Raw genomic sequence first — 19186 nt, 5'->3', positions numbered from 1 at the left:
AAAGGGGATTCGCTTTAGGCTTTCAGGAGTCAATTAAACCGTATTCCTTCATTAATTTCACTTTACTTTTCTTTTTCACAAAAAAACTCACAGAATTCTAATTCGAAATTTATTTACAAAGATATTTAACGTCGTCTTTAATACTAACATTTGCTACTCCTGTTGTCTTTGATTGGTATAATCCTAGACACTTAAGAGTTGGACTTGATTTCATGAAGCAACTGCGAGAGAGAGTTGTTCTGAAAGATGACAATGCCCTGCTCCAAGATACCGATAAAAATTTTCAGACTTACATGTACGTGTGTATATATATATAACAAGTTTGGAAAAATTCACGATTTTTACTTTATCTCTCGAGTTCGTGAATAAATTACTTGCGACTTCCGAAATGCTAAGCGCTTATTAGGCCAATCCATTGACGTTTAAAGCTCATTTCATTTTTATGCTGTCTCGATAGAATTTTGTTATAAAAACGTGTGTGTGTGTGTGTGTGTGTGTGTGTGTGTGTGTGTGTGTGTGTGTTAGTTATTTTATCCCTCTCTAAAGATAAACTATGTTCAGGCATCTCGAAGCAGGCATGTCTTAAGCACCAACAACAAAGAGCTCGTGAATCCCGTATACAAATGTAGTTTACAGAAAGATAAATAATAATGATCTCTCTCGATGAATAAATCTTGAAAGTGGCGCGAGCACTTCTGTTTGGAACAAAAAAAAAAGAGGAAAATACCATATTTTCTCGTAGGCAAAGACGCCATTTATTATCTCGCCGACGCAGGAGTGGGGTTTCTCGCGTAGTTTTTACATGTCACCCTCGGATTTTCGCGTGCAGTTGCGCCTGCCGCGCTAGAAAGTCGAAAGTTTTACAAGTTCCCTTTTTCTCACTTGCTCCGAATTTGACCCGTCACATTTAAAGTGCTAACATATCAACAGTGATATATTCTCCTTACATGACTATTACACGATTACACGCGGATCATTTTTGCGCGTCCTACATCATCCGCAAAAAAATAAATGGATCAAGAGGAATTAATAGAAATTCCATCTGCGAGGTAGAATCTCTCCTAGAATCTTTGATGTCAGAGATTTAAACATTTTTGAATATTTTTCTATTATATATATATTTTTTTTTATTCTTTACGCAACGACAGCCCTTTGGATTCCTTCTAACGAAAAAAAGTGAAGGAAGAGTGAAAGATATTTTTTTACAAAGTTCTTAAATCTCTCGAGGATTGAGATCTCGGAACTTTACAAAAAAATGAACCTCTATTAATTTCTCTTAATTGATCAACTTTTTATAGATGGTTTACGTTACACGTCGAGCCATCCACGTTTCCTGCCTATCGACCCATAAAAATATAGCATATGTACGCGAAAGAGAGTCCGTTTATTGCTATCTTACAAGATAACTCTCCGATCTACATACGCGTGTGTACTTTAACGTGCTAGTCGATGCGTCTCCGCGTGTGCACGTCGATTTCGCGTGTTTGTTGCGTATATGCATGATTGTGCGGGCGAGAAGTCGGCCGGATATGGAAGTACGCGATTCGTGAAACGATTTGGAAGTACATCGCTTCTCTCTCTTTCTCCATTTCTCTCTCTCTCTCTCTCTCTCTCTCTCTCTTTTCCTCTTTCTCTCTCTCTCTCTTTTCAAATGAGGAGGTCCATTTTTTGACGTTTTGCTTAGCTTAACTCGCGTTTAGGCCGATACCTACTTGTTTTCGTATCTCCCATTCAATCTTTCAATGTTCACACCCACTCTCTCATTCTCTCTCGATGCTTTCATGTTCCCACAACCCTCTCGTTACATTCAACGCGGCCGCAAATTGCGCTGTAGCTTACTCGAATTGTCACGTGAGTCTCGTCAAGAGCGAGCGAGCATAAATTACCCTTGAATACGCGCGAGAGGAGACGTTCTCTCTTTTGTGCTGAGATTCATGCCGTCGTACGTAACGAAAGAGTCAGTAGAAAATTTCATTTAAGGTTCCTCGTGTGCGTTACGCACGTACTCGAATCATCTTGGTTTGCGATAAACTCTCGGCGACTGTAGAAAAATAAATTACTACCGTATCGGCGATGTGTTCGTTTTTTTCCTCTTGCGTTTTTTTTTTATATCGCGCACATTTATAGTTCCCTAGTGTTCTTATATTTTCATTTTGTCACAAGTACCACCGTTATATATATAATATATTCATATATATATATATATATATATATATATATATATATATATATATATATATATATATATATATACTGTCTCCGATAGACATATATATCTCCTGTGCGCTCTACGGATGACGTGTATCCGGAAGAATACAGTTCTCTAAGACTTCTAAAAAGACGTTGCACGCGCTAGATCGTTGATTTGCAATCGAATAAACGGTAACAAAATTATGCCATACGAAACGTCACTGATAACCGGAAGTGGTGACGCGAGAACGAGCAACTCCTCTCTCCCTCTTTTTCTCTCGTCCGCTAAGATTCTCCTTGTCTCCTCGTATGGTCGGCGATGAAATATCGCAGATTGAATTCGAGTTGTGTGTGTGTGTGTGTGTGTGTGTGTGTGTGTGTATGTGTGTAGATCAGGCACGGAAATTGACGAAGAGCTATTTCGCGAGCTGTAGGTGACAATTCTTTGAATTATTGCTCGCACTAAGGGAGGATTCGATACTAATGAGAGGGTGCTGATACCAACGACAGAATTCGCGAATCGTTTCTCGCGCAGCTTCCGCGTCAGCGACCGTGTCCGATCGGAGTGCGAAACTTGGAAAAAAGAAAGTTTAGCCCTAGAACACGAGACTCACCACACACGAAGTGAATTACCTCTACGTTATCTCCGGATCCTCTCGAGACGACGCGTTCCATCTGTTACTATATTACAACTGTTTCTCTCCTACGGATCTATTGCTATTTACACGGCGACATCAAAATATCGTTTTTCATTCGCGTCTTCAGACCAATGTGTTCTCTAAATCTATGACTTTTTTTTCTTTTGTTTCAAATATACCCTGTGAATTCAACGCACCCTCGCCGATCGTAAAACACGCGCGCACGCGTTATCCTTGTGTGTGCATGCGTGCGTGCGTGCGTGCGCGCGTGTGTGTGTATGTGTGTGTGTGTGTGCGCGTGTGAACGTGCGAACTTTGTGACAATGAAAAGTCGGCGGCAGCTGTGTACAAACTTCCCCCTTCGCGTTAATTGATTATGGATGATGGATGATGATATGGCGACGTACAATGACACTCGCGGACAATCGCGAACGATCCCGGGCGTCGATCCCGTCCCTCACCGAGCCTCCTTGTCCTCTTCCCTTCCTACCACGTGCCGTTTCCACCTTCAGAGACACGAGAACGCTAACATTTAGAGAGTTCTCTACGACAATACACATTTAGCTTTGCCGAACGTCCTTGAAGAAAATTCGTTCGGTGTACAGAGATGTCGTCTAATTTACGATTCGTGTGGTTCACCAGCATCCAGAAACTATCGGGTTGGACGTTTAGCTTCCCTCGAAACGTCCAGCCCGATACCTGCCCCGAGAAAAATCGTAACGGGTTCTTGCGTACAACCCCCGGCGAAGGGTTGTTTCTCGTTCGAGTTAGAGCCTTCGAAGTACATTACTGATAGATTATCGGGTGGATAGGTTCAACGGGCAGATCGCTGTCGAGATCGAGGAAAACTCCGTCCTTGGAGATAAGGTAGTGCGTTAAGAGCTGTCCCTTGCCTTTGACGAAGACGAGACCTCGTTGCTCAAAGCCGAAACCGAACGGCTCCAGTATCTTCCGCGTCTCGTCGGTGACCTGCAAATTATTATTATTCACATTTTATTTCATTTAAGATAGATATTTATCGATATATATATATATATATATATATATATATATATATATTTATTTATATAAATATCACTATTTAATTTTAGTCTGATAATTTGCCGGTTGAAAAATTGTATTTGCCAAAAGAAGAATTTAGAAACAATCGCTAATGCATCTTTTTGATCGATACCTGAATGCAACCGACTTTCCCCGTGCTCTCCATCCTCGACGCGACATTGACGGTGTTGCCCCAAATGTCATAGTGAGGCTTCCGCGCGCCGATGACACCGGCAGTCACCGGTCCATGATTGATGCCCATTTTCAGAACGAAGTGATTAAAGCTCTGCTCGTTGATGCTCGACAGGGCCTTCTTAAGCTCCAGGGCAAACTCCACGAGAGTGACGAGGTGGCCCCACTGCGGGCCATCCTCCGACTGCACCGACTGCACCTCGGTTATGCCCGAAGCGGCCATATAGGTCGATCCTATCGTCTTGATCTTGATGATGCTCTTGAATTTTTTCTGATCGAGGATCTAATCACAGACGGGATGTTAAAGTAAGTTGTAAGTTAGTTAAGTAAGTCAGCTGTAACGGAAAAGAGCTTCGCGGAAATAAGATGAGGGGGGAGGGGGGGGGCGAGAAACTCACGGCGTCAAAGTCGGAGATAACTTCGTTCAGGAACCTGAGGCACTCGAGGCCTTGATTGTTGATGCTCTCCTCGCTGTAGAAGTCCGCGAAGTTCGGCATACTGGCGAACAGTACGCCCACCTCGGCATAGCTTTGGCTGTAGAGATCGTCGTAGTGCCTCGCGTGTGATAGGAAATAAGTGGCCACGTGAGACGGTAGGATATTGTATATCAGCGCACCATTTCTTCGCTTCATGTCCGCCGCTCGTTCTCTTTGCGCGATAACCTCTCGTCCTCGCAGATACAACATTCTTCGCGCCTTCTCTGCCTGCACGCAACATTCATATGTTCGTTAACAAGATCGCCATTAAGAATCTTGATAGGCACATTGTGAGAATATTGCATAACAATGGTATCACAAATTGACAAAGGTTTTAAAATATTACGCTTAGATGATACGCCAAAATGCAGCAATTTTATCAAAATAAAATTTCTAAATATTTGTCAAAAATTAGACAAATGTACGTTTAAGGGATAAATATTTTACAATTATTTGAAAAAACGTTTGGTTTTTTATTTAAAATATTTTATTTAAAATTTAGTGCCATGCTTAATGTCTAATATTTCATGCTACAATATTTATACATTATAATTTACAAATAATTATACATTTTTGTAAACATATGAATCAATTATATTTTGAAACGTTTTATACATAATACAGCTAAAATATTTTTTTTCACTTATTAAACAATTTTTTAATTTAATTTTCCAAATGTATCATTAAGATGAATCGGCATATCGTCCTAATTTTGCCGAAATACTATTTTGAAATTATGTTATTAATATTTTATATTACTTCTACATTTATTTTGGTAAATATACCTACATGATTGCAAATTATAATTTTTATGCAAGATTTCGTCATATAATATAATAACTTTTGTTCTATCGGGGCATTTTTCGCACCGTTGAATAATGCGATTGAAAATTTTGATTGCAGTTAACTATTCTACATTTTTATATTAATTTGGTATTACAAAATAGCAGATTATACACTGAAAAAAAAGTCTAGTTATAACTACCAAATGTATAGTAAAATAGTATCAATTAAATATTTTGTCAATATAACCAAAAATAATTTTATTTTTCTAAATATTTGGTAAATATTATCAAATTTGATACAAGTTACTAAGTATTCGGAAAAGTATAATTATTTTTGGTTACATTGATCAAATATTTAATTGATACTATTTCACTATACATTTGGTAGTTATTACTAGATTTTTTTCAATTATTTGTAACAGCATCTTCAGCTCGTTTACAGAGTTCTTTAACATTTTATGGAACTCCCATGCGAATTGTATTTTCGTGAAGACACGAGAAGGGAAAAGTTTTGTTAGGGCGAAAATTCCGTGAAATTGCTTTCGCCTTTCTGTCGCTTGGCGCTTTCGATAGCAGATAGAGGATCGCGCTGGACGGATAGAGTGTCATTTAACGTACCGTAAAAAGCCCACTCAAAAATTGCGAATTACTCGCGGTCCAATTTCTCAATTGAAACCGTCATCATTGCTATCCACAAATGGATTATATCTCTATTTCGCGTCCAAATACCGATTGCTGGATTATTTCGGAAAAGCTGCAGCACAGCGCGCTCGGCTCATTTTTCGGTACGCTCATTTTCCGGTGACGCATGACTTCAGTGACGGAATACTAACAGAAATAATCCAACTCGGAATATTGAAAAAGTATGTATTTGTTAAAATGTGACGCACGTCGACGGTGGACACGGTCAATTTGCGCGAACAGAACGTTTCAAAGTATTTGCAATGCCCTTCTTGATATCTGATTTAACGCGACATAGAATGGATCGTCGAAGCCATCGTCGGCACGGTTTTATAGACCTGCGAGAATTGATTGTTCCTTTATCGACATGCCGACCTTGAAGAAAGGAATCATTTTCGCGAGTCGTTCCATTCTCGCGTGCTGTAACGCATCGTAGATCGATCGGCACGTGTATTTCCCCGTTGGAGCTTGTGGCAATCGACCGTCGTCAATGTCAAAATTCAAATGTCCCAGCATGCTCAAGTTCACTCAAGTTATTTATTCAATATTATTGAAATGGCTTTACAGATACGAGTGCATAGCAAAAAGTTGCAGATTCGCATTCTGGTTGGAATGATATTTTCTGCAATAAATTCTTTGCATATTTGTAAGATTTATTAGCATTCATAATATTAAATTGTAACAAGTTAAATCCGTACTGACAAAAATGTTAGAGATAAGATCAGCAAGCCCATGTCAGTCACAGCGATTCTTAATCCTGAATAATAATTTTTAACTTTCACATTTCTCGACTTATTCGAACTACGTGCCGCACATTCGTTCGACTTGAAGCACACTCATGAAGCCGGAATACCGTATCTAATATTGATGCTTTAAAAGCCTTTACATGTACTCGAATTGGTAGGATTTTCGCACGGACTGTAAAAGGAGATCCAGGTTCGAATCCTGGCTGAGGTATTTTTTCGTAATAAAATTACTTACAATTTTTCTGAGGAAGGAGCGATTTTAAAAATACTTTTGAACCATTAATATTATGTATTCCGGTTTCAAGTCCGACGGATAGGCGGCACGCAGTTCGAATAAGCCAGAGATTGTAAAAATTTAAATTATTTAGCACTAAGAACCGCTGTGACTGACTAGAAGCCTTGCTAACTTTAATGTTTAATATTAAACATAATTAATGGTATCAATATGAAACAAGTGTAAAGCCAAATAACAAGCAATAAGAAACTTAATTATAGTGATCGTGTAATAATACATGTAATTAATGATTATTCGAGCAACAAATTTAGCGATGCGTGTGATTAATGACTTTAGACTGATATTTTTGTAATATATGATAGCTGAAGAAGACCAAGTACAGCCGAAACGTTCTGTTGGATCTTATGTCAGTTACATATATTATTGTAGGACTAATATAATTAAATTTCTTATTGCTTTGATCTTGCACTTGTTTTATATTTTGTTTTATATGTACATATGAGCCGTTTCTTATTATTTGATGGTATCAATTTAATAACGTGATATTACATACAGCTTGGCATAAAAATTGCGTTTGAAAACCAAGTAGTAATCTATGATTTAATTCATATAAAGTTAGAATATATAAAATGAAAAAAAATTATTATTGGTATAAAATTCTACCCGATAACTAAAACTATATTAATATATTTTACATAATCAAAATGTATCAACCGAAAATATTTGTTTAATCAGTATTACATATATGTCGGCCGATATTTACTTGTTCAAATATTCAAAATTAATTTTCTTGCACTAACAAATTGTTAATAAGATTGAGTAAGTGCCGGCGATGCTTACAACAATCTAAAATCTTTCCAAGTGAGACGTTTTGCACTTACGTATCTCGACACGATGATTAGCGCATTCGCAATGGTGAACAAGGTGGTCGTCAGCGAATATTTCAGCGGAAAGGGCACGGATTCCTGGTTCGATGCCTTATCCTCCCTGTCGAGGCTCGATCCGAGGAATAGGGCATTGATGCATGACTGCGCACCGGCAAGGAAGTACATCAGGCACGCCTTGGTCGGGTAACAGAGGTACGTCGGCATCGAGATAGCAATTAGCGCGAGGACGCCGATGTACGAATAATAAGAAGGATACGGGCATCGCGAGGACCAGTTTATCGAGGTGTTCTTCGGTGGCTCGATGTCGTCAATGATCACGCAGTTGGTCTACGGGAAACAGATAATTGTGCAGCAATAAGAATAATATGCAGCTAATAGCTCTGTACGGAGAAAAAGTTAACGGTGCTAGAACAAAATGATGAAATGAACAGAATGTTACGTTTCACCGCGTACAAAAAAGTTCGTACAAAAAACAATTACAAGAACCAGTACTCTAGAAGTGCCTTTATATGGTCATCTATATGATTGCCAACTTTAACAAGTGTGGCTGTCATATGGATGTTGTAATCGTTATTTAACCGTTATCTAAGCCGTTCTATTAGATGACGACAGAATATTATCAGAAATTAAATAGACTTTATTCTTATGCAGCAAATTAGTGGCAAAAAACCAGCTCTGCACACAGTTTAGCAGTTTGATGCAGATTGGCAGCATCGAGCCGAATCTGTTATCGGTCTGCCATTAGTTGAAGTTACATCAACATTCCTTTACAGAAATATAATACTAACAGTATTAGATTGGAGAGTAATTTAAGTAATATATTATCTATTTTAAGTATTAAAAGTACTAACAACAGTACTTTCAAATTACTTGAAATATTACTTAAATTACTTGCTGGTGTAAAATGTCTAATTTTACCGAAAACAGAAGTAAAATTTCGACTCGGTGTATAACTGTATCTTATAAATTTTTCACTCAGCCAAATAATAATGAAATCGATGTTGATTCAACATCGAAATTATCAAATCGACGTCGAATCGATGTCGATTCTATTTCTGGCTGAGGCAATCATACTATTTGTTCTGGATTAGAGAGATAGCTCGGTCATATACATGTATGGTTGAGGCAACCGTATATGAGCGTATTTTAACCGAATGTTATCACAAGAATCACAGTTGCGAAAACCATATAGATGGGCAAATCTTAACAACTGTATTCAATGTAATTTGAATTCACATTCATTTCTTTTCCGAACATAGAAAATATTGCTGTGACAACTAGCAATTTTTCCGTGTGTTTATTTCATTTATATTAAAACTTTAAACGCTTTGAGATATTAAAAATACAGAATAAATCTATAAATACAACGTTGAAGATTATGTAACAAGTATCATTCATTATATTTTTGCTGAAAAATGAGCTTTGAAGATTTTCGTAAAAAAAATGAATCTAGGATTTGCAAGATAAGCGAATTAAGAGAGAGAAAGAAAGAGAAAAAAAATTTAAGCAGTCGAGGTGTGCAGCAACAAGTATCGATTGAAAGCAGCTGTCCGAGTTCGTACCATATCTAACAGCAGGAAGATTATGAGGGAGAACGTCATCAGGAGTGCGAGGGTGCTTCTGAGCCATGTCGCCCTGACCGCACTGCCCAGGCAGGTAGCTCCGGCCAACACGACGCCGAAGAGGGCGACTACCCCGGCGCCACCCCACGTGAACGGTCCCCAAGGTTGCAGCCTCCAGGCCGGGGCCGCGCACATCGTGACCAGAGGTCCGCCGAGAAGCGACAGGGGCGAGAAGGCCTCCTCGACGCTGTGGAACGCTGTCTCCACGTTTGGATCCTTGAACCGTAGGGTCAACCAGGAGGCGTGACCTTTCAGGTCGGTACCACCACCTACGAGGGTTCGTACGCTGACGTCACATGTAAAGTTGAGTCGTTAATAAGCCGGATGTCCGACGATTAGCGTCGGGTTATCAGGCAGATCTCCGCGAAGGCCAACTCTCTTCGTTTTCATTCGCGAGAAAACGTGATTTGAAAAATCTGATCTCAATGGATTTAGGAACTCCCGGAACGCGAGAGATTATTTTGCAAACGTAAAACGGAATTGCATCGACGCCTTCCCTCTGTATATTTCGAATGGATCTACAGATTTTGAAACGTCGCCTGAAGGAAAGATTATTTTTGCGATTTCGCTGACGTTTGTTACGTACTTGAATATTAATCAACATAGCGACACGCTCGCTCGAGCGTCGATTGTAATCAGCGCCCGCGTCGATAATTCGCAACACCCTACCGAGGGTAACACTTTGCGAACGCATGCGCGGATTTTTAAGCCGCTTAGTTGAGATAAAACAACAAATTTTACCCCCGATATCCACGGATTTAATTTCGCCGAGTGTTATGGTAACGTTTCCCCAACTACGACCCAAAATGCCTGACTTTTTCACTTTTACCTCTACTGTCCAGCTTCTTCCTGAGGCGCTGCTGAAATTCCTCGGAATCCTCTCGAATATGATCCATCTTGTCTTGCATATTCTCTATTATTCTCTGCGAGTTTTCCGCGTCCGCGTTCAGCGATGCGAGGCTTTTTGTCACCGCTGGCTTAAATGGTTTCAAGGCTTTCACGATAAAGTAAGTGACGAGGCCAGCTTTCTGGAGTGCCTCTTCCCGATCCTCCCCGTGCGCCGGCTCGACCTCGAATTCTCCATTTAGGAAGCTCAACGTTGCATTCGAGATGTGTACCCTCCTTGAAGCATTTATTTATTTATGCAAGTGTGGCCTCTTTCAACGCCGATAGATAGAATATTGTATCGTTCTTTCGCTCAATAAATATCCGATCGAACGATATTTCTCGCTGAGTTAATAATTCAGCCTCGAAGTTTAACGTGAAACGAAGTGCGCTTGGCATTAATTGAAGCATTACCGGCACTTTAATCCGGATGCGGCAAATTCCCAAATGTAATAGACACATCTCACTAATCGCGTTCTCAAATTAAACGATCTTATAAGAAGCTTTTCTTACCCCGCTCTTCCGCTGCTCTCCATCTTGTTCGCCAGCTCGACGTCCTTGCTATAAACGTCAAACTGCCACTGCCTCTGTCCGAGGACCCCGGCGAGTACCGCACCCGTGTGAATGCCCACCCTCATGTCGACGGGGCTGTTCGTCGTTTGTTGAACGTATTTAATCGCCTCCACCATGGACAGTCCCATGTACACGCAGAGGACCGCGTGGTCTGGCCTTTCGATGGGTGCACCACTTATGCAGTAATAGCAGTCCCCCAAGATCTTGATGCGCATTTGCTCGTATCTGTGAATAAGATTTTCACACGTATTGTACAACTCCCTCATTGCCTGTTCGATCGGTCTGAAAAACATTTCTAATGACTTCTGCGTGAAGAAGAAGATATCCCGACTATAAATAAAATATTACGCGGATGATAATTATGTAAGCTGCAAAGTGCACTTGGTAACGATGAAAACCCCGGTCCCTGGGGATATTGATTGCCGGTGTCCTCGAAGGACCTCCCCCTGCGGCAGGATTTACGGAGACGGAGTAGCCGAAGACAAAATCGACAGGGAATTCACTGATAGAATCAATTTCGTCGTCGAACCGATCATACAATTTTCATTATCCTCGGCGGAAATGGAACGCGGCAACTACGGAATTCTACCACTTTGCCGTACCGTTTTACGATTAGCATTCGATAACACGCGAAGTCCCACTTAACATGCATATATCGGTCGGAGGTAAAAATAGCTATGCTATGTGGATGACAAATATTTAATTTTTTCCAAATATTCGGCTATTTTGTTTGTCTCACTAACAAATCCAATTACTGATTTCTCCAAGAACTAAATTTTTTAAATAATTGAAATATGAATTATTGCTTAATTGAGATTAGGTTATTCGATATCGATTTTCCGTGAACCGCAACGTTTCTCACCTTGTACATGTTGCACTTTACTCGTAAGATCGATAGAACGTACGTAAGAACGTGCAAGTACAACAAGAAAAATGTAGCTGTTGAATTTACTCGAATTAAACGGTATTTTCTGTCTTAGCATAAAAGACGCATTAATAGCAATGTCAACGTATCCGTTAAAGTGAAAACCTTAAAAGTATGTACCGTTCACTGAGCTGATCGAATCGCGCGAAGAGCTCGTTGAGTATCTTGACCAGCTCGCCGGCACTATAGGTTGACGAGATCGCGGTGAAGCCGACTATGTCGGCGTAAAGTATCGACACGTTCTCGTGCCTGGACATGTAGATCTTCTTGAACTGCGTGTCGAGGGACGCACCGAGGTCCTGCCGCATCTTAACCGCCACGTGCTCCGGCAGAACGCTGAGCAATAGCCGCTCCTGCTCCGCGCTCTGCTCCTCGATCATCAGCTGAACTTCCAAGCTCTGTCTGGTCTCCAGAAATGCGCGGCGCTGCTGGAACTCCGCCAGGCAGTAGCAGCAGGCACCCAAGATACAGGCGCCAGCGAAGAGCGTCAGCGTCAGGATCTGCGGGACGTTTTTATGAAGTTGATTGTACGGGCGTCTAGCGCCGCGGGAGCGATCTAGTCGCGTCATTTGGCGAGAATTTATTACGGACCCTCCGCTAAGACTTCATTACAAATTGCTACCTGCGTCGGTGGGTCGAAAGCTAAAGGATTTGTCTCCATGGAGATATTTAAATCTAAACGACAGATTGCGAAGCAGTAATTGGCGATGGAATTATGAAGGCTTCGGAATTTGGTATGCAAATTCGAAGCGCTCTGTGTCTAATACAAATAGTAGTAATAGTAGTAATGAAAGCGGGTGGGATCAGAGGTCATCTAGATCCAAAGAGTTACCGTATGACTTCAGCTAAAGCCTCCTTTTCGGTAAGCTTCATTTTGAGAGCCTGATCTCCAAACCTAACATATTTCCCAGATTACTTTTAGGCTTGACATAACCCCAGGTTTCTAGGTCTGATTTTTGAGGCCTTAATACAGCCTTAATCCCTTGGATCTGTATACGTCTCTAAAATACAATATTTAATATAAAAAATAAACAAAATAGGCAATTACGTTTAAATAATTACATTTATCTTCAGAATTGAAATAGGGCAGCTTTACGACGGACGCTTAACATACGAGTACTTGCGCGACATTTTTGCCGTCAGCGACAAACGCAGTCGATATCTCGCGATCGCGGGGTCGCTTTTCCGGGTGATATTCCACCATGTTGGTGAACGGTAGGCAGTTCATTCCCAGTGAAAAAGCATCGAGAGCGTCTCGTATCGAAAGGCAACCTTTCGCATCGTTGCGCAGCCCGTTCTCTCGTTCTCTTTGTCCCTCTCTATTTTTCTCTTTCTCTCTCACTCACTCTTTCACTCTATTTCGCTCTCATTAAGTACCTCTATCTTCGTCACTCTCTATTTTAAACTACCATTGACTAAACTCTACTCGAGTGTTACTAACGACGGGAGCCACGTGCCGCGCGTCTACTTCCAGCTTTCGCTTTCACACGATATTTGCTGCCGAAAGTTTTGTACGGCTCGGCCGATGCACCTGTACTATTCACTATAGCCATGCTATTGTTGATCGATGAAGCCAATTATCTGTTAAAATTTTCTGCCGTAACGCAATCGACAGACGCGCGTGAATCGTTCAATGTTCTCCTATGGTCTGAATGTTTCTTTTCTTCTTTGTTTTATGAAATGTTTATTATTACAAGTGAAAAATGATAAAAAAATACGGCACGTCATGCCATACGGCAATTTCAAGGAAATGAAAAGTATCTCGAGTCTGAAAAACTCAGGCGTGGTCGTTTCATTTAATTCAATAATTGTGCTATTCTTTATGATGAAATGGAATCGCAGAGAAAATATTGAATGAAAGAGAGGAAGAGTGGAAGAAGGAAAGTTTTGATGAAGCAATGGCTTCACGAGTTTCCTAGCTTCCTGAGATATCTTTACTGGACGCATCACGTGCACTTGAAACCGCATGTTACCGCGAGATACGCTCCCTACGGGAGCGACAAACTACGGCTCGGTTATCAGTGCGTTCAATGCCACGCTTGAAAACAAAGGTATATATGAGAGTCCAACTTTACACTGTGGCAATACACAGTGGCACAAATGCTATTATCGTTTTAACAATGATATTACATCGTGCACCCGAGATCGATAAGTTCACGTGGCGAGCGCAGCGAGTCATATGTACATCAATTTTCGCAGAGATGGATAAAAATTCAATTTGCAATGGGTTAAAATATATTTGTTAGAGTATAAATCTAGATTATAAATCTAGAAAAATTAATAGCGATAATTGAAAAATACTTTAACAATGGCACAGAGTTTCGATAATTATTTCCTCAATGAGCAAATACAGCCATCAGTTTTAATACAACTGACTTTTTTCTGTATTAATTACGGTTTTGTAGGCGTATCTGATAATTTGGAATGATTCAATTTATTTGTTTGAAGTAATAACCTCTGTTACAGTAATTATTATAATATAATTACATTAATTATACATATATAATTATTATTACGAGAAAAGCTATTCTAAACAAATAAGATAATTAAATTGTCGAGAATTATTGGTTAGAAAATTGTGATTAATGAAGGGAAATCAGTTGCAGTAATTATGATATAATTGCATGTAATTTATATGTGTGTGTGTGTGTGTGTGTGTGTATACACAAAACTCTCGTAGAATAAAACGTCACTCTAAAAGAATGAAAATTGAGCCTGTGCAATTTTTCGAGTGATTTTTCACTATACCAGATTTAGAGAATACACAAAGAAAATGATTTTATTAGAATTAATATTTCTATTTGTTTGACTGAAAGTTGTTTTATTCAAAAACAGCATCTATTAAAATAACATTATTATTAGTCGTACTTATTGATTCAAACATAAATTTGTTTGGATACAATAAAATTTATTAACTTCAAGAAAACCTTTTTCTCTATATAAAATAATTATTACAAGAAAGCTTTTCCAAACAAATAAAGAAGCTAATTAAATTATCGCAAATTATCGGACATCTACAAAAACCGTGATTAATGGAGAAGAGATCAATTGTAGTATCCTTGATCTTCAATGTAACGTATCGATATGCGATAAACGTAGCGTAACTCGTGTCGGTCGCGATGAACGTTAACCGTGCACTATCTAAGGTCAAGAGTTATCATCAAAAATAGTACAATTTGCAATTAATAGTGCTGCTAAATACGTCGTTGACGTAGCCCACACGTTTCACAGGTGTCTTCATATCCTATATAACACAGCATTGCAAAAACATTGCAAAATATTGCTGCAACGTTGCTGAAACATTGTAGCAATATTTTGCAATGTTTTTGCAATTTCGTGCCGTATGGGATGTTTTAACATTTTACCACGATGCTAATAAGCGCATTTGATTTATTTAACACTACAATTCTCAATGAGACAGAATCATTGCGATCGAACTGTGTAACGCCGATCCCCCGCGAGGGGCAATTCTTACGAGTTTCATCGTGAAATTTCAAATTTTTTTTTTTCCTTCGCAACCGCGTGTATGCTGCGTATTCATAAAAGCTGCGGAGATACGCCTCGATGAACTTGGATCGATTGTTGGTGCACGCGCCGCCGGTCTACGGTTGACAGTGAATTAGTTTGTCGAAGTCGTCGTCGGCGACACCGTTGTTTCCACGCACCACGCGTATCGGAAAGCGTGGAAAACGTTTCACCCCTTGCTCGCAACCGCAACACGCGCGCGCGCGCGTAAATTTTTATTCGTTTATTTATTCATTTTTCTTTTGAGCCGCGCGCAATTGTGCTCGCGTCACTTCGAAACGATCTCGACAAGAGAGGCATCTCGTTACGAGCGGATCTATAGGGCTCTTCTCTCCTTTTATCTGCTCGATTTCCTCCTCCGAGAACAATCATAGGCGATATATTCGCGTTCTAAGCTCGTTATCGTCGTTATCGCCGTTTTTAGGCACGATCGAAGAGATTGACTTATTAAATATAGAATGCGGTGTATATGAGTAGTTATTTTTAATAACTTTATAGAGGGGCGCTATAAATGGAAAGAGGTCACGTGGTGGATTACGCGAGCTTTCGCAGGGCTAGCTTTCGCGCGGATTAAACGACAAGTGTTTTCACGCGTCCTCGAGTTCAAGAAATCTATCAACGGCGCTCGAGAACCATTGCCTCCTCCGGGTCGTTCAATTTTATCTTCTTCGAGTATCATCTCGTAAATTGGCAGAGGCGGATTTCAAATCTCGATCCTATCTCTCGAGGACCCGTCGCTGACGGGTTCACTCGACGAGATAACACGAGACATCGCTGTTACCTACCAGAACGTCGACAGGCAGTGTTTTAAGATCCTCCAGCGTCGCGCTGGAGAGACCAATCACGGCGCTGAAGTACACGAGCACGCTGCCGAACGCGAGAAACATGCAACGGCACAGCTTGAGCGGTAGGGTGGCGAACAGCAGATAGAGCAGTAGCAGCATCCAGCCTAGGCTGTCCCTCAGCGTGACCTTGGTGGACTTGAGGAACAGCTGAGCGGGCAGGTACACGATCCACAGCTGTCCGACTATGCACGGCACCAATGACCAGAGCGAGTTACGCGTTTTGGTGCCGCTCTCGACCCAGAGCAGCAAGACGCCGTTCAGGAGGATGAATACGGCGCTGACGCAACGTGCCGGCAGCTCCATACCCGGTATCGTCACCATGTAGAGGCCAAACAGGATTGCCGACATCAGGAAGCACGTGAGGCCGCCGCGACGCTGCTGCAGCGATGAGGCGCGATAGAGCTTCTCGAGACGGGCGCTGCTGAAGCTCGTCTTCAGCAAGTTCGACGGCCTGCCACTGCTCAGGTAGGAATCCTCGTTTGTCGGGGTCTGCTGTTGCTGCGACATGGCGCCGGTTTAACGGTCGTCGTCGTCGTCGTCGTCTTCCGCTGAGCGCGCACCACGCACCGTCACATTACTCCTCTCGTCACACTCTACCGCATCACCGCGTCCGTCGCGTCCTCCTCTATGGGGACGATCGACCGATCACGGCTACCTTCTCTTTCTTCTCCTCATGGATACACATGGAGCCGCCCCCGTGGTTATTCGGGATATCGCAATCTGTGGACACTTACACCCGGATGAAATCCCGGGTGATATCCCTCTCGTCGCGTCGCCACGTTCTTCAACGAGAGGCGAAGGCGGATGAGGGTTAAGAGCGTAAGCTCGTCTCGTTCGCGACTCCAAGTCTGGTGCACCGAGCACCGAACTACCGAACGAAACGCGATCAGCGTTCAGGATTTCCCCGAGCCCGCTGACGCAGCTGTTACCTGGAGAATAACGCGACACACATACACTCGGATCGAGCACCACTCTCTCATCACTCACGCACACACGTACACGCACACATGCGCGCCAAGACGAGCCGGACTGAGCTTCTCTCTCTCGGGGATGCGGCGCCTGGCATCCGTGTGTGGGGTGCGCTAGCCAGCCGGGTTGCTACTACCGGCGGGTTCCTACTACCTCTTCTGTACGACCTACCTCCACGATCGTACATACGTATATACATCGATACTCTCTACCCTCCTCGCTACCCTCCGCGTCACTCTATCTATTTATCTCTGTCTATTTTGCCTCCCCGCGCCGCTTTCCTTCTCGCGCCTCGCTCCCGTCCACGTCCAGGCGTGCGCCTTGCGATCCTGACTGCTACCCGACCCTCCGACCCGGGTCGATATCACCACCACAAACCCCAGCAGTTGACGCCAGGCCCTACCTGTGCCTCCTTTACAGTCCTACCTATGTCGACCTGACTGCACCCCCGCACGCGCGGTTTCATCTTCCTGATTCTATCTCGAGTTTATCCCGGAGCAACCGAGTTCTTATTTTAGGACAGGCTTGCACAATTGGCTCGCGTAAATCCCTTGGGCATAAGCTATACAGCTTTCCTTTTTAGTTCGGAAATTCTAGAGATAATAAAGTTATTAATGTGGGGTTGAAACTTTACGATGATCGGCGAGTATTATATTTTGTATGAAGTAGCAAAAGAAGAGAAATAAAAGGATCAATACCTTGAAATATGTATAAGATGAGATATATTATACATAATGTATTTAAAATTCTTTCTTACAAATGCATTTTTTTCGATAAAAGAGGCTAAATTGGAAACAAAGTCATTCGACTGTCAGTAGTTTTTCCATTACAAATGTTTAATTTTTATTCTTTAAATGAGATTGTCATGATTTCAAAGAAAGTTACTTGCACTTTGTTTTTTGAATGTACGTTGTTAAAATTTCGATTAATAATCTGCTATAAATACCAAGAAAATATCAATCAGATTAAAATGATGTGTTTATTATCGGTGCATTCAAGTCTTTATTAGTTTAATTACATGCCAGTTCTTGCAGTATTTGCGGAATATCTTGTTTTGCCTTGCGTCTTCCTTTTTATTGTGTTTAACGATATTTTATAACTATGTATAGTAAAATTATTCCGAGAATACCTACCGATCAATCGTTTCGCGACACATTATCTCTCATCTGTTTATATCTTTGTTAGTTCATGGTCTTTAACCGGAGATATTATTGCAATCCGGTTATCTATTTAAAGTCGAGCGAGTGCAACTAAATAAGAGATTATTTGAAGAGCCATTAACTCCAATTGACTCTGATTTTAACTCCGATTAAACTCTTCGATACGCACGGCATTCTTAATCTCAATTATTCGTTCTCAGTAAGTCAACGCGATTCTTCTTCCGTTTGTAATTGTTTTTTGTTTTGTTTTACGCCTTATTGAATTTTTATACAACAATTCACTTACCACTGGAACGGATTGTGTTTGCTATCCCTATTTCTCGGATCACGTACCTACCGTCGCAGGAACCAATTCTGTCTCTACTGAAAATGCCAATAATCCGATTGACTCTCGAGTCACGGTTCGCGGATTCTTTTATCGCGTTCGTCGCGATCTCGCTACGAGAGGGAAGAAATCCGACGCGCTTGTCCGAGCCTCAATTAACCGATGGAACATACATCACTACGTGGATTAGAAGTCACAAATAGGATGGATTGTTTCTCGATAATCAATCGATTGCGTTGGCCGCTGATAAATCGCGGAAAAAGGAAATCAACTCACGTTGATGGGAGTGACTCGGCGAAGGGCCGAAATAGCATTTTAAGTTCATTAGGTGGAAGCGTGCGGAGTAACACAATGATTCTTATCGCGGACATTACGCTGTTAAGGCGCGGTAAAACACGATAACTGCAATCGCAGCGTATCGTGTGCGCGAAATATATTGAAATAGCGGTAACGTGTAACTTGATACACAGGTGATTACCCGTCCAC

General features: G+C 41.3%; 1 protein-coding gene across 1 annotated transcript; it reads right to left on the bottom strand.

Moving 5' to 3' along the window:
- Window positions 1-47: 47 nt before the first annotated feature.
- Window positions 48-19034, bottom strand: LOC105201589 (adenylate cyclase type 3). The gene is made up of 9 exons (XM_039458030.1): window positions 16187-19034; window positions 11997-12376; window positions 10892-11176; window positions 10323-10615; window positions 9434-9762; window positions 7866-8198; window positions 4460-4765; window positions 4003-4344; window positions 48-3797 (listed from the first exon to the last, which is right to left on the bottom strand). The coding sequence occupies exons 1-9, from the start codon at window positions 16751-16753 to the stop codon at window positions 3615-3617; spliced, it is 3018 nt and encodes a 1005-aa protein (XP_039313964.1). The 5' UTR covers window positions 16754-19034; the 3' UTR covers window positions 48-3614.
- Between the last annotated feature and the right edge of the window lie 152 nt (window positions 19035-19186).

This window comes from Solenopsis invicta, chromosome 15, assembly GCF_016802725.1.
Source record: "Solenopsis invicta isolate M01_SB chromosome 15, UNIL_Sinv_3.0, whole genome shotgun sequence".
Classification (NCBI taxonomy): Eukaryota; Metazoa; Arthropoda; class Insecta; order Hymenoptera; family Formicidae; genus Solenopsis; species Solenopsis invicta.
This window is presented reverse-complemented; position numbering and strand designations above follow the sequence as displayed.

Excerpts from the sequence above, each read along its gene's own strand:
- LOC105201589 (XM_039458030.1), bottom strand. The coding sequence starts at position 16,753 with ATGTCGCAGCAACAGCAGACCCCGACAAACGAGGATTCCTACCTGAGC. Across the intron at positions 11,177-11,996 it reads TTCGATCAGCTCAGTGAACG|ATACGAGCAAATGCGCATCA; the intron begins GTACATACTTTT and ends TCTTATTCACAG. Across the intron at positions 9,763-10,322 it reads GAAGAAGCTGGACAGTAGAG|GTGGTGGTACCGACCTGAAA; the intron begins GTAAAAGTGAAA and ends GAACCCTCGTAG.